General features: G+C 62.2%; 1 protein-coding gene across 1 annotated transcript in view; it reads left to right on the top strand.

Annotated features, from left to right (window-relative positions):
* Nucleotides 1-225: 225 nt before the first annotated feature.
* Nucleotides 226-15364, top strand: part of GRIN2A (glutamate ionotropic receptor NMDA type subunit 2A) — a 79016-nt gene continuing 63877 nt past the window's right edge. Inside the window, exon 1 of the mRNA XM_044433479.1 lies at nucleotides 226-480. Coding sequence (XP_044289414.1) covers nucleotides 241-480 — 240 coding nt within the window. The 5' untranslated portion in view covers nucleotides 226-240. The remainder of the gene's footprint in view (nucleotides 481-15364) is intronic.

Raw genomic sequence — 15364 nt, forward strand, 5'->3', positions numbered from 1 at the left:
CGCGGTGGGGCGGGAGCCCGGGGCTGCGGGCCTCGGTGACGCCGGCTTCTCCCGCAGGAAGCAGAGCTGGTCAAGATGGCCCGGGTTTGCTGGCAGCTCCTGGTGCTGCAGGCCCTCCTGGCGGAGGCGGCCCTGGCCCGCGGGGCGGAGAAGGGGTACTCCCTGCTGAACGTGGCCGTCATCCTGGGGCGCACGCAGCTCGCCTCCGAGAGGGACGTCCGGGCGCTGTGGACCAGGGACATGGCGGGCGGCCTCAGCGTTGACGTCAACGTGGTGCCGCTGCTGGTCAACCAGACCGACCCGAAGAGCCTCATCACCAGCGTCTGCGACTTGATGTCGGGCACCCGGATCCACGGGGTGGTGTTTGGCGACGACACGGACCAGGAGTCCATCGCTCAGATTTTGGATTTTATTTCCTCGCAGACTTTTATTCCGATCCTGGGAATCCACGGCGGCTCTTCGATGATCATGGCGGAGAAGGTAGGAGGGAAGGAGGGCGCTTGCCGGAGTGGGTGATGGACGAGCGACGCGCTGGCGCGGGCCTCCCCGGCCGGGCACCTTCCAGTCCCGCTGCACTGCAACTCCTATCACCAGCTTGCTGGCTGGGGAGGATGTGAGTTGTAGTCCAGCACATCGGGGGGGTGCCAGGCTGCGCAGGGCTTCCTGAGGGTGCCGATCGTGTGTGTTCAGACCCAGCCGAGCCCTGCAGCTCCCGGCAGCCCCGGGGGACTTTTCCTTTGCTCTGGACGTGGCCAGGGCTGCCCCTTTGCGGCCGGATCTGCCTCCGCCGTGGCTGCGTTTTCTCAGTGTGTCGCCGTGTGAGCAGGCCCGTGGGTCGGGTGCCGCTTCCTCCCTGGCGCCTCCAGTGCCGACACGCCCGGGGGAGGACCGGCGGTGGTTCTTGAGTGTCTCCGGACACGCAGCCGAGGCACGGGGTCCCCCTGGCCGTGGACGAGGCTCCGGCCATGTGGAAGCTGGGCAGGTCCAGGGCTGGCCCAGGCGTGCAGGGGAGACCCCCGGGCGCCCACGGAGCCCGCTTGAGCCCCACAATGTGCAACGGTGGGATATAAATATAATAAATGAATGCAAGGAATACTGAGGCTTCCCAGGCCGACAGTTTCCATCTGTGTGTGAGAGGGCCTCCTGCGTCCGACGTGTAAGCATGCCTTGCCTCAACGGCTCGCCTGCATTGCAGGCTTATTCCAGATGGATGCCCCTTCCCTGTTCCCGGGGAATCCTGGCCTGGCCCTTCCTCTGAGGCTGTGGGGTTCTTTCCAGGCCTCCCCAGCTACAGCCTCGATGATCCTTCGGGGGAACCGTGACCCCAACGCTGACATTCATGTGCCTTCAGATATAGAAATGCCCCAAGCCTTGGTGCGGCAGGGCACCTGTGTCAAGGCAACGTGGGGCGCGGGGGGGGCGGGGGAGGCTCGCTGCTTGCTCCTGTGGCTGTCGGCGTTGTGTGGATGTTGCGCCGGCGCTGCGGGAGAGTCGTGGCAGCGTCGCTCGGCTGCACGCGAGTCCAAAGGCTGGGATGCCGTGCTCTGATGCTTTGCTTAGACCAGCAAAACCGTAGCCCAGAGGAAAAAGCCCCAATGTTTGCCAGGGTGGCTGGAAACGCGAGCGACACCTGAGCTTGAGAGGATGTGCGGGGGGTCATGCTGGGGGCCCCCTGCCACACGGAGCGCGTGCAGATGGGCCGCTCTACCCATGGCTGGCTGGGGATGCTGGGTCCGTGGGCCAGCACGTCTGGAAGGGGCTGGTTAGCGCAGGCTGCTGGGGAAGCTTTCTGTGCCGGTGCCGGTCGCCGCATCTCCTGATGGAGAGCAGTGTAGAGGCTCGCTGGTGCTGGCTTCCTGGTGGCCACAGAACCACGGAGGGGGGCGGGGGATAAGGGGACGAGCCTGAATGGATTATCCGAGGGTCCCGAAGCTTCTTGGCCAGCTCGGCAGCTGCTCCGCGTAGGGCTGTGCGTTCGGGATCGGACTTGACGGCTGGGGAACCGTCCGGGAAGCGATGGCCTACCCGGAGGCCCAGGCCTGAGCTGACGTGTGAGCGCCAGGGACGGGGACGGCTGTGCAGGGAGCGGGCGCAAAGGCGCTTTGGCCGGCGGGTCTGCCCGGGCAAGGGGCTGCCCCACGGCGAGGGCGGATGTGCCGGCGCCCCGTGATTCTGCAATCCCGTTCAAGCGGCTTTTCCCCACCTCAGGTTTTCTGTTTATCACCCTTTCCGTTAACCTGATACTGTACTGCAAATGATTTGTTGCGATGGGGGCAGCATAGAAATGTTTTAAATAAATAAATAAATGATGATGGCGATGATCTTGCAAAAGAGGTGGAATTGGCCCCCTCTAGCTGCCCCAGCTGCTGCCTCTGAGCAAAAGCCACTTTTGAGAGCTTTCGCCACTCCGAGTACCTCGGATCGAGCTCAGCGAGCCCAAGGGGCCGCGGGGGGAGCCCCCTCCCCGCCTTGCCTCCCAGGGCTGAACGGGGGCATTCTGGGCGGGCGCCTGCTCTTCCTGCATGGCGTTGCTGGTCCATGGGGTGGGAACGAGGAGCCCCCCGTGGGGGCCCCAGCCGCGGTCCCTGGGGCCCGAACAGCAGGGCCGCGTCTCGCACGTTTGTTGCCAGTTGTGCGAGGCCTCGCACGGACGCCTGCACGCGGGCCTAGCGCAACGAGGGAGGTGCAGAAGGGGGTCGAAACCCACCAGGCTGCAGCGTGGAAGCTCCCCCTGTCCTGCCGCGGGAGGACGGCAGAGCGAGCTGCGGATCCAGAGAAGCAGCTCAGCGGCCGGCAGCCAGACCGCCGAGCCCGGGACGAGCGTCCTCCACTGCTCCCAGGAGAGACGGGAGAGCCCTCTCAGGGATGCTTTGAACCCGGAGCGTGGGCTTGGGCTCCGGGGCACAAATGCCCCTTCCAGCTCCGGGGCGCTCTGATTCTTCCCCTTCCTCTGCGGATGGAAGGGTGGCTAGTCTTGGCCACGCCGTGGCTACAGCCTTCGGGGTTGGGTTGGGTTGAGGGTGGCCGACGGCAGTCGACCGCCACATACACTGAGAGGGAAAACAAAGGCAGCCCCGTTGGCCACAGGGAAGACCCGAAACCCGAAACCCACCGAGGCTTTTCCTCGGCCAGCCTGGAGTGGCGCGCTCTCCAGACCTCTTCTCCGGGCGCCGCGATACGCGGAGCAGCTTGCTGGTGGTGTGTGCCGGGGAAGGACCTCACCACCTGGAGGTGGTGGTGGTGAGGGTGCCCACATGGCCAGTGGCATGCCGTGCCCTGTGCGTGGTGCAGGCGAGAGGCGCGGGGCGCGCCAGGGAGCGTCCCCGTCTCCTCGGCCCCGGCAGGCGTCGCGAAGGTGAGGCGCCCTCGCAGGACGCGTGGGCTGCGCACGGTGCCCGCTGCCCGCGATCTTCCCGGCGTCTTGCCTTGATGATCACGGCGGGCGCCGAGGAGCTTTTGAAGCAATCGTGTTTGTCACTTATGTAAAGAGTTGATGATAATTCAGTGAGGCGTTTGCTGACTGTGGAGCCACTTATTAGCTTTTCAGCAAATAATTTCTCAGCGCATCAAACCCCGAGACTGTTTCGCAACAGCAGCTAAGTCTACCCAAAACAAGACAGATATTAGGGAAAAAATAAAAATATCCGACATTCCCCAGCCTTCCCCGCACTCCCCTGCCTCCCCCATTTCTCCCAGGAGCTTTGCTGGGTGCTCTTTTGGGGCCAGGGGGGCGTTTGGCTTTGGGGTCTGCATGCCCAAGGGCGAGTCCTGGGGCCCCAGGGGGCAGTGGTGGCGAGGAGCGCCTTCCTCCAGCTTCGGCTGATCCACCAACTGCGCCCTTGCCTGGATGAGCAGTGCCTGGCTCTGGTAGCCTCCCGGTTGGATTACTGTAACGTGCTCTGCGTGGGGCTCCCCTTGAAGACAGTCCGGATACCTCCGCTGGTTCAGAATAGAGCTGCCGGGATGTGGTCGGCGACCGGCCAGGTTCCACATATAACGCCGGCCCTCCTCCAGTTGCACGGGCTGCCAGTTGACGTCCGGGCCCAATTTAGGGTGCTAGAGCCCTAAACGGCCTGGGTCCAGGATACCCGAAGGAGCGCCTTCTCCCCTCTGTGCCCTCCGCCCCTTGAGATCTGAGGCGGAGGCCCTGCTTCGGGAGCCCTCCTTGAAGGAGGTCAGGAGGGTGGCTACCCGGAGGAGGGCCTTCTCTGTGGTGGCACCCCATCTCTGGAATATGCTCCCCAGAAAGGTTCACCTGGTGCCAACATTATGCTCCTTTTGGTGTCCGGCAAAACCCTTTTTATTTTCCCACTATTTTAATGTTTAATTGATTCTAGCTGGGGTTTTAGTATATTGATGTTTGGATGCTGTGGGGTTAGTTTTATTCTACTTATTTATGGGAAGCCGTCCCGGGATGTTCCGTAGGGGACGGGGTAGAAAAGCTATACATTAATCAATGGTTTCTCCGTCCACTCCTTGCACAGGGTGGACTGTAAATGGATCCAGGCAACTCGGACATTGGGCATGATGACCCATGGGGGCACCTGGTGGGTGTCAGGATCCCCCCCCCCGTAACCCTCCTCAGGCTCGGCTTCTCCCCGCCTCTCTGTGCTTCCAGGGAGCTGCGCAGTGGCTGCTGCGAAGGTTCGGGAGGCGCCCCAGAAGGCTCCCCTCGTGCTGGGCTGGACGCCGGGCAGGCGTGTCCCGTGCTGCTGCAGCGGCACGCAGAGCAAAGCCGGCCTTCGCGAGAGTGAGGGGGACTTTGGGCAGGCCAGCCTGGCCTAGCCACAGCCGCCTCTTGCAAGGACGCGGGAACCGTGAGGGCGCCTGTCTCGGCACAGCCCCCTCCGTAGCGCTGGAGATGGAAAGAGGGCCGCCTCACTCTCGCTGGCCCTCAGGCACATGGGGGTCCCTTTCCCAAGCTTGCCCAGCGCCAGGCAGGGCTTGTGCATCCCTCCGCGTCTCCCCCTTTCCTAAGGGGAGACGCACAGAGGAGGGCTGGCAGCTCCACGATCCTCCGGCCACCCCTCCCTGCCCCAGCTCCAGCCCCACGGCCTCCCTTCCCGGAGGCCCACCCGGCACAGCCGCCCGTGCTCGCCTCCAGGCTGGTCGTGGAGGGACCCGGCCGCATCTCCGAGAGGCCGCACTGGCCCCACAGGCCGCCTGCCGCGGAGCTCCGGCGGGATGCCTCCCGGCACTGAGCCGAGCAAGGGGATGCCCTGGGGCAGCGGCTGCGGGTTGGGATTATACTCCACAAAAATGGAAGTGCGGCCACCGCCTCGGGAATATCAGGTTAGTGCTTGAAATAGCCGGCTTAGCCCTGAGGTGGCTCTTGGTCCTGGACAGGCAGGGGCAGGCCGGGCACCCCCCCTCCCCGCTTGCCCCTGGCTTGCTCATGAAGCCTCCCAAATCATTAAAATTGACCCCATCAGTGGTGAAGTCAAGGAAGGATCTCGTATCCAAGCAGGCTGCCTGGCAGCCCTCAGTGGGGGGCGCCCCCTTTCTCCTCTGTGGGTCGGGGGGGCAGGAGCGACTCAGTGGGAAAGCTCCCCACGGGAAGAGCCTCCAAAATGGCACCGGGCGCCACGTGCCCCTTCCGGGCACACCTGTGGGGCCAGGCAGCAGGGCTGAGGGTCCAGCCCCCAGCAAGCGCCTCTCTTCGTCCTCGCCCTGCCATTCATTAAGGGCACTGCAGCACATGCCGGTTTTAATTGGAACAGATGTTTTCATAGTTCAAACGGCTAGTCCCCCCCACCCCCGTTCTTTCGCTCCTTTCTCCTTCTTTTTTGGTCAAATGAACAAGCAGGGCATCCAAAAAATTTGGAAAAAAACAAGGCGGGTGCTTCAGGAGGCCCCTGCAGTTCACCCTGTGCAGGAGGGAACGGACGCGGGTCCTTCCCGGGCGTTTGCGGGCCTGCGTGGGGGAAGGAGGCCGAGGCACGCCGTGGGGGGCCGTGCGCTGTGCACACACTTCCTGGGCCTCGTGGCGCTCCCTGCACCTGTCCCCCCGTGCCCTCTGCCAGACCTCCCCGCGCTCAGAGCCCAGAGGAGTGGGATCCACTTTGCAGCTCCCAGAGGAGGCGGGATCCACTTGGCTGACTGCCGCAACATGCAGATCTCCCCCCACCCCGCCTCTTGCGAGTTTTGGGTAGTGGGGGACGTTTTCAGAGCGAGGCGGTGGTGGTTGGGCTGAGCTGGAAGAGGCGGGGAGCTCTGGCAGCCCCTCATCCCAGAGGCCGTTCTCACAGTGGGGGGTGGGAGGCAGGGTCTTGGCTGGGCCCCCACAGGACCGCCTCTTGCAGCCCCAGAGGCAGAAGTTTCGGTGGGCTTTCGTGACTCCATTCAGGGCTCAGCCCTGCGCAAGGACCCCCTGCCAGCTGCGCCAGCCGCTTCCTCCTGCCGCAGCCTGTCTGGGACAGACGGCGGCTCGTTTCGTTTCGTTTCGTTTCGTTTCGTTTCGTTTCGTTCGTCCACCCAATGGCCAAGCTTGCCCGGCAGCTGAGCAAGACGAAGTGTTTTGAAATGGCAATGCCGTACATAATACGGACTGCTGTTTGCACACGGACGTGTAAACGCAGGCACACACAAGCGCGTGGCGGGAGCTGTCAGTGTGCGGAAGTCCCGTGCCGATGGAAAACCTTTGGCGGGAGGCGCACGCTAGAGGGCCACGCAGGCTTAGCCCGCTGTCATGAGGGGTTGGGGCCGGGTGGGCCCTCTTGGGGAGCGTGTGGCGCGATGGGGACCCCCGGCTGCGCTGCCCTTTCGGGGCCTTTCTCGGGAGAGGCCCTCAGTGGGCGTGTGGAGACCAGGTCGGCTTGCGCAAGTGGCTGTGGTCCGTTGGCTGCGGACGAGGCCCAGATTCAGCTTCCGCTTCTTCCTGCATCTTCCCCCTGGACCTCTTCTCCAGGTGTGTCTTTCCTCTTGCCACCCTCCTCAGAATCTCTCTCCCCGACCCACTTCTCCTCTGAATCAGTTTGGGGTTCAAAATAGCACCTTCCAGTGGTACGGCCCACTCGAGGGTGAGGAGGAGGGAGGCTCGGCCCAGGCCGTGCCCCGGTCGGCATGTGATGCGGTTTGGGTAACACCCTGGCCGGGGCACTGGGGGAGCTGCACCCCGGAGAGGCTCGCCTCCATGCGGCCCCGCGGTCAGCTCCAGGAGCGGCAACGAGGGACCCCGTGGAGGCCGGCCGGCCCGGCCTCTGTGTTTGCGACGCCTCTTCTCTGCCACCCACGCTGCCTGGGGTCCACTCCGAGGGCCAAAACAAGGGGTCCTCCAGGCTCCCAGGTTCTGGGGTCCCCAGGGCAGCCCAGGTGGGCCAGAGAAAGAGGGCAGAGCTGCGTTCTTGGACAGCGAAGGTCGGGGGCAGCTGTGCAGGCAGGCAGGCAGGGGGTGTCTCTGCGTGCGTCAGGACTGGGGCCGCAGGTGCAGGAAGGGCCGGGCGGAGTGGCCGCAACACCGGGGTCTGCTCTGCGGCTGGGCCTCTTCAGGGTCTGGGGGACCCTGGGGGCAGCTCAGGCAGGCTGGCGTGGCAGCCGAGGGCCTGCCGCAGGAGGGAAGCGCTGGGGGTGCAGGCGGTCACGAGGCAAAGCATGAGGACTAGGAACCTTGGATGGCGAGCCCCGTCAGCCCCTGGCGTTACGCTGCGCTGGGATGGTTAACAACTCGCACACAGCTCCTTACGCCTCCCTCGCTTGGTTGCGGTGTGAAGCGTGCAAGCCGGCCTGCTCACCGGAGCGTTCCCTTGCTTTGTGCTTGCCAGGCCGGGGCTCCCGCCGGCCCCCACTTCTGCAGGCCTGATGCGTCTCCCAAGCATGGAGAGCAATTTTCCACCTGGCTGGGCAGGAGCTCACGGCCAGTCCGTCGGTGCACCTTGCTCGCAGTCGTGCCCAATTGTGCAATTGCTTGTGAGATGAAAGGCAAACGGCAGCCTTCAAACAGAGCTGGCGGGGGGGGGGGCGGGGGGGCGAACAGCTGCAGAATTATTATATAAGGAGGCAAAAGCACCTGGCTCCTGCCTGGGAGGGGGCTGAAGGGGATGCCCACGCGGCCTCGGGTCGGCCTCTCCGGACATGCGCTGCTCGCGTTCCCCTGTGTGACGGCGCAGGGAAGCCATGCTCAGAGACGTCCGGCGGACGCAGCAACAGCCTCCTTCTGAAGCGCACTCAGGGCTGGCGTGGAAGCGTGGCTGGAGCTCTCCTCCCGGGGGAGCTGCCTTTCCATGTGCCAGATGTTGCGCATCGTCAGTGTGCCGATGTGCGCGCACTCCGACCCTCCGGATGATCTCATGCTGCAGTTTCATTCAGACGTTCAGTAGCCCGGCGGACAAAACCGCTCTCCCCGTGCTGGAGAACCACAAGTCCACCCAGTATTCCCCCGGGACCACTTCCGGGAGCAGGCCACCCAAGCAGGAGCGGAAACCCGGAAAGCAGTGCCCCGACTCCCCGCTCCGACCGTCGCCCCGGAAGGATAACCAAACGCCAGCAAGGGGCCCCTGGGTGTGCACGGGGTCGCCCTCCCGCCTCTCTCCGGCTGTGGGTCTCTGTGCTTCCCGAAGTACCTCTTTCGAAATGCATTTGGATCCCCTTCTGAGCACTGGATTCTCTTCGGAAGGCCCGAAGCTCCAGGGCACCCGCTTTTGCAGGGGGCGAAGATCAGGCCGCACTGCGCTGGGATCCGACAAGGGCCGATCCCTTGCGCAGCACGGAGTCGGAGCTCCTCTCTGCAGAGCAGCCTCGCCTTTCCACCTGGCGGCCTCGGCTTTGGCGGGCTGGAGGCGGTCCCGGTGGCAGCGCCCCAGATGCTCAATTTGGAGGGGGCTTCCTGCAGTGGGGGAGGAAGCAGCGGCTCTGCTCGCCCTCCTCTGACGCAGCCTCTCGGTTCCCCGGCCGGCCGGCCGGCCCGCATGGCCCTCGGAGCGATGTGCTCGCGCTCCCACCTCCGGTCTCTCCTGCAGCCGGCATTCGCATGTCTTGCGCGTTTTCCACTCAAGGCAGGGAAGGGTAATTATTTCAAATTTTGGCAGCATTTCCCTACTGAGCCCTCCGTAGGTGGGACCTTTTGTACACGGGCTTATTAACAGATCACTAATTATCAAGCCGTGAGTGAGAGGAATCGAGAAGTGAGCTAGGCCTGGTCATGTTTTGCCAGCGAGGAAAACGCAGCGGGTTCCAGATGTTTGCTTATTCCATCATCGCTGGAAAAATGTGGCACATTCTCTGGGGACCCAGGCCCTTGAAATTGCATGTCCCTGGCTGCTTGGTTGGAAAGATAGTTGATGCCGAGAGAGATGCAGACGGTCCCCGTTACAGCCATCTAGCAATCAGGGAAACCGTTCAGCTGCTCCCCAGGCTTGGGTGGCTGAAGGGGTCCGGTGCTCGGGGTGGGTGGGGATGCGCTGCACCTGACGGCCGGGGAGGGGGCCACGGCAAGTGCCCCAAGCCGTGCGGTGCTCGTGGCCGTCCTGGAACCGCAAGTTTGGTGGCTGGCTGCAGCGTAGCAAGCGAAGGGACAGGGCGGGCCCTTTTGCAGCTGGTTGGTGTGCTTGGAAGGCGCGTCGCTGGCCCCCGGGAAGAGAATCCCTGCGGACTGGCTGCAACCCGGCGCCTGACTGTCCCATAATGAAAACACCCTAAATCACACCCTTGATTCCTCTGGCGCAGCTCCTCCCCACCCGCTTCCCCGACCTGTCCGGCTTTGTCGGCCTGCACGGAGGGCGGCCCCAGGCTGCGCGTTGCCGGCTTGCAAGAGTCGGCACCGCAATAGGAGGGCAGTTGGCGAGAGGGGGCAGAATGAGCGGACCGTTCTGTTTGTTTCTGGCACTGCGTGGCGGTGAGCATGGGGGCCCGTGATGCTGCTCTTCTGGCGAGAGAGGATGCGTTTACCCGAAATAGACTTTGAAAACATGACCTAAATCTTCCTTGCTTGTTGTGTGATGCAGTCAGAGTTGCGATGCGCCTCCTGGGCTGGGGATCGCGATGCTTGTGGGGAACGCCGGGATCGGACCCTCCATTCTGAAGCACCGCGTGGCCGGCTGCGGCACCCCCCGGGCGCTGGGCGGGTCCGGCCCGCACGATCCCTGCTCCTCCGAGCGCCTGGCCACCCATCTTTCGGGATGCTTTGAGCGTGTGGGCCGCTCCTCCGGGGTGCGCGCCATGCCCCCGATCTGTCCGACAGCCAGTGCTCTCTGAGTGGACTGCAAATAGCGCAGAGCATAAAATGCCAGTTCGGCAGCACAGGTGGCCTTGTAAGCCGCCTTGGGCACCGCGCAAGGGGAAGGCGGGTGGCGTGTAAGTGCGACGGGAGGAGAACAGCCACATATCACAGGACAACCTTTGCTGTCCTGGCGACCTCCAGATGTATTGCGTTACTGCAACACCCTGGAGTTGAGAGGAGTCGTCGGGGGCACCGTGCGTGGAGGGAAGGCAGCTGTGGGGCTACAGCTCCACCCGCCCCTCCCTTTATCTCTTCAACTCAAGACAACCGCCATCTTTGCTTTTAAAGCAGTGGAGGGTCGATGATGGCGGAGTGAACGGAGGCGAGCAGCTAAGATATCATGCATTTCTCTGAGGTATTTTTGGGCCGCTCAGCTGGGAAGCGCCCAGGGTAGCCTGCACCAGAGCAGTTAAACCAACGCCCCCCTCGCCCGCGAAGCCATGACATGCAAGGAAAAAGGAATGCGGAGGGAAGAGGGGAAAACGGGCCCTTCCCGCTGGAATGGCTGAAGGGGGCTGAAGTCTCCCAGCAGGGCTGGTGGAAGGGACCCCTCCAGTCCTCATCGCCCTCCCCCTCCCCTTACGCAAGGACGCCAGGAGGAGCTTCTCACTAGCAGCGTCCTGGCAAACAGCAAAGAGTTCTTTGAGTCCGTCCGAAACGGGAAACCAGCGGGGGAGGCAGCTGGAGCAGCGGATGAGGGTGGAGTTACAGGAGAGAGAGAGGAGGAGATGGCGAAACGGGATGGATTCCTATGTCTTCTCTGCAGAAGATGCCAGACAGGTCGCTGAGCCTGACCCGATGTTTCCAGGAAGAGGGTCTGAGGAACCAAGGCAGGGAGTGGGGGCAGAGGGTTAGTAAGTCACTGGGCCCCATTCTGGAGCCCTTAAAGCATCAGAACCATGCTGTTCCCCTACCGAAATAAGCGGCTTGGCCCTCCGGTCAACCTTGTGCCCGAGGGCTGGCATCCAGGGGCAGTCAGAGCAGTCCAGCCCAGTAAGCTTAATCTCTGTTCAGGGTACGATGGTTGAAAGCATTCCTAAAGATAAAATCAGTTAACCTAAGGAAGGACAAGCGGTGCCAAAAGGAATCAGCATGGCTTTTGTGAAGGCAAGCCATGCCTGAAGTTCGACAGTAAGCGTGTGGACGGGGTGATCGGGTGGAAGTTTTTGCTGGGCTTGGAAAACCTCTTGGGGAAACTTAGCAGCCATGGAATGGGAGAGGCCCCACTGTGGGCCAGGACTGGGGGAAAGGAGCATCTAAAATTGGGCATGGCATGGAGGAAAGACCCAGCCGGGTCGTCCTCCGAGGCTGGCTGGTTCAGGACAGGTGGCAGGAAGGGCCCCTTCGCACAACATGCGCCTAAATTCAGGGGTCACTTCCACGAGGCCCAGCCAGGCACACGGAGGAGGAGGAGAAGGCTGGCACGGGCTGGCTCGGTGCAACCTCGGCGCCGTCTCGGAGGCAGCTTGCCCTGGTGCAGCACTTGCTGGGGAACATGGGCTAGAGGGTGCTGTCCCCTTCACATCCTGCGTAGGGGGGTCTCTCGGGCACCGGGTTAGCTGCCGCATGAGGAGAAGGCTGGGCGGGGTGGCCCCCCGGGCTGATCGGGCTCCTCTTCTGGTCTTCGGCGTATCTCTGGGTTCGACACACGGACCCATCACGCTGAGCTACAACTTTAGACTCGGTCAGGCCTCTTGGTGGCATTTGGTTTGCTTGCACTTCTGGACCGAGCCGCTTTTGCTGTGGCTTTTTAGCATTTGTATTTTTTGCCGCCGTCTCCACACCCCGGGTTTCTTTCCTTCTCCTCTTCTTTCAGAAGGCATTTAAAAGTTTTACTCATGAATAAATCAACGCATGGGCAAACCAGTGCCTGTGCCTTCTTCCCGGGAAATGTACATATTTGTCTGTTTGTTTGGTTTGGATTAACAGCAGCTTCTCTTGGTTTGCAGCAGCCCAAAGGAGTTTACAATTTTAAAAGCCCCGCATGCTTCACAATGATGACAACAGAACTGTTCTAATGAATCAGAGCAGCAAAAAAAATGAAAAATAAAACTGCAGTATATAAAAACAACTATAACGGCCATCGGATGGGAGTGAGCTTGCAATCCCATTATAAGCCATATGCCATTCTAAATAAAAGCTAAATTACGACTCTCTCGCTGTCTCTCTCTGTCATACGCTTGAGGACAGAAACCCGTCAGCATCTTGTGGGAAACAGAAATGAGAAAAAGAGTCCAGGTTGGGAAATGTTCTGGCCCGGGGTGGGATGGAGGGGCTGCATCCAGTGCTGACGAGCTGGGGCGTGTGCGGGCCAGCGAGACGTGGTGCTCAGGGCGTGGGACTGTGGACCTGGAGGGTCAGGGTTCCAGCCCCCATGTGGCCACGGAGCTCACGGGGAGCGTTCAGCCAGTCACTCACTCTCAGCCTGACCTACTTCGCAGGGCTGTTGTTGCAAGGAGAAAACGGAGCAGCTGAGAGCTATGTAATCTGTCTTGGTTCCTCGTGCAAGGAAAGGGGGTGGGTTATAAATGCAATTAGAAGAAGCTGGAGACTCGGAGGGGCAGCGTGAAGAGACCGGGGAAGGGAACCCGGTGTAAGTTTGTTTCCCTGGAGACCCAGGCCAAAATTGCCCACAGTGTGGTCTTCCTGGTGGGAAAGGAAGGGAGGGAACGCCGGCAGGAGGAAACGGGATGTGGCTGAGACACGGTGCCAGAGGAGAGCCGCTGGAAGGCTCCGGACCAGTGGGAAGAGTCCCGGGGTCGGGTGGGGGGGTCTGCATCTGCTCCAGCCAGGACTTTCCCTGGAATTGCACCTTTGCCTGTAGCATAAGCTGGAAGGGGTGTTTTAACCACCTCGGAGTAAACCGAGACGCACATCTGGAGCTGCCGCTCCTCGGCCTGTGCCAGCTTGGCCCCTCCAGATGTTCGGACTTCCACGGCTGCCAGTCCAGGAACTTTGGGGACTGTCGACGTCCGGATTCCTTGGCTTGCTGCATAGTTTGCGCCTGGTTTTGACCTTGGCCTGCTCTGGGTAACGGCTTGGCTTTGAGTGGCGGCTGCGTGTGGCCGTGCCTTTTCTGGACCGCGTTGTCTGGCTCCCGGGGCCGAATTCGAGCTCCCGGCTGCCCAGGCCCAGCCCTTCCGCAGGCGGCCTCGAACCCGACACTTGGTGGGGATCCCTAGAAGAGAGTCCCCAGACTCGGCTTCCGGGGGCTCCGGGTTCCGCAGCTGACTGTTCCTCCGCGGCCTGAGAGAGGGTGTCCACAAGAGACAGTCCTCTATTTGGCAGTGCCCTCCAGTTGAAGAGCTGCCTGGCCCAGCCCCGGTTGAGTGCCCACGTACCCGAGCAGAGAGGGCAGCAGAGGGACCGCGGGGGCCACAAAGGACCAGCGGGCCCCGGGCTCTTTCCGCTGCAGTGCGCTGAGAGCGCTGCCTTTCAGAACCTCTTCCCATAGAGACACGTGGTGCAGAGAGCTGCCCTCTCTTCCGGAGGTGCATTTCCTCTCGCTGGGTGCCCTGGACGTGGGCCCTCGCCTGCAGCCCTTCCTCCTGCCTCCGGGGAGTGCCTCCTCGCAGGGTGGGTGCATGCCCATGCTCCCCCCTGCGCTCGCAGCCCGCTCCGAAGCAGCTGGGAAGCCGTGCCTGCAGAATAAGCTGCCGTTTTGCATCTCGGCCTTCCAGGCGGAGACGCTGATCTGCTCTGACGAGCGTGCAGGAAACGGGGTGCAGGAATGGATTTGTCTTGTCTTTCCTCAGGGCAGAGCGGAGAGTGGCTTTCTGGACGTGGCTTGGCTGCCCCAAAAAGCCCGCGTGCGTTGCGCACGCGGGGGCGGGGGGCACTCCTTGCACTTCCCAGCGCAGCCTCCCTCGTGCCTCTCGGCCCGGGCCACGGCCTCGCTTGCGGACGCTCCAGGACGGGCTTCCACAGTGGGCAGGAGAAACCTGGGGAAGGGGAGAGGGCTGGGGGTGGTGGAGCGGGCAGGACCCCCCCTGCTCTTCTGGGTCCTGGCAGTTGAGAGCAACAGGCGGGGGGGGGGCTATCGCCTTACTTCTTCCCCGCTTCTCCTCTTCCTCGCCTGCTTCAGTCCCCCCTTGATTGCTCTTGGCCACCTTCAGTGCCTTTCCTCAGCAGGCGGAATACCAAGGTGATAAAGACACGTCTTCAAATGATTTAAAACGCAGCGTGGTCCGAGTTTCATGCCCTGCTGCTGCTTTTACCGTTCCCAATGCTTGACTTTGCTCTTGTGGAGCCAGGTTGGGCTCATCCAAGAGTTCGGGGGCACATGATGGGGTCGAGACAGGGACGGGCCTGCCTGCGCGAGTGCGAGGATTTCGAGTAAATCGGGCGGTGCCACCCAGGGTTTCTTCCGGCCTCATGGTGGCTTTGTGACTGCGTGTCCGGACTGGCGCACCCCTCGGGCTTGGCTTGGTCCCGCCGCTTCATGCAGCGCATGGTCTCCAGACCATCTTCCCCAATGTGGGCTTTGCTCGCACTTGCGCTGCCTCATGGTGCTGGTGGTGCTGCATCCAAAGAGCCAGCGCTTCCAGGAGGGGAGGGGAGGCAATCTAGGCTCCCCGTGCATGGAGCCCAATGTAGGAGGGAGCCGCCCGGGCAGCCCTGATCGTTGTGAAAGGCCGTTGTGGAAATTTGCAGAGAAAGTGGAGGACATTAGTGAGGCTGCCCTGCATGATCATGGAGTTTTCTAATTCTGCCCTGATCTCTTAATTAAAACACTCCCCTCCCCCAATTTAGCTGCAGAGAAGTATTCGGAGATGCAATTAGTTAGTTTTGATTAAAGGTAAATGCGCCCAGGGCTAGAGAGTTTGTGTAACGAGATGCTTATGTAACTTGGCATGAGGTTGGGAGCACGCAGCCATAATTCCCGCAGAAGTGCATTCTGGGGCAGTGCTCCTTAATTAAGGCGGCACCAAGGGATATTGATGGCCGGGAAGGGAAGGCACGCTCCTGGAGGGATTCCTTGCCCATGCCGTGGCTCAGGTCATGCTGGAGGCCACCAGAAGTGCAGGAAGTTGCTCCGAGCCACGTTGGACCCGGAGTCCATCCCGTTTCTCCAAGCTGCTCGGGCCTGGGATGGAGGGTCTTCTCCAACCCTATGGGATGGCGCTGAGCCCGAGCCCGGGACCTTCTCCA

This window comes from Varanus komodoensis, unplaced genomic scaffold (genome assembly GCF_004798865.1).
Source record: "Varanus komodoensis strain SLA01 unplaced genomic scaffold, ASM479886v1 scaffold26, whole genome shotgun sequence".
Classification (NCBI taxonomy): domain Eukaryota; kingdom Metazoa; phylum Chordata; class Lepidosauria; order Squamata; family Varanidae; genus Varanus; species Varanus komodoensis.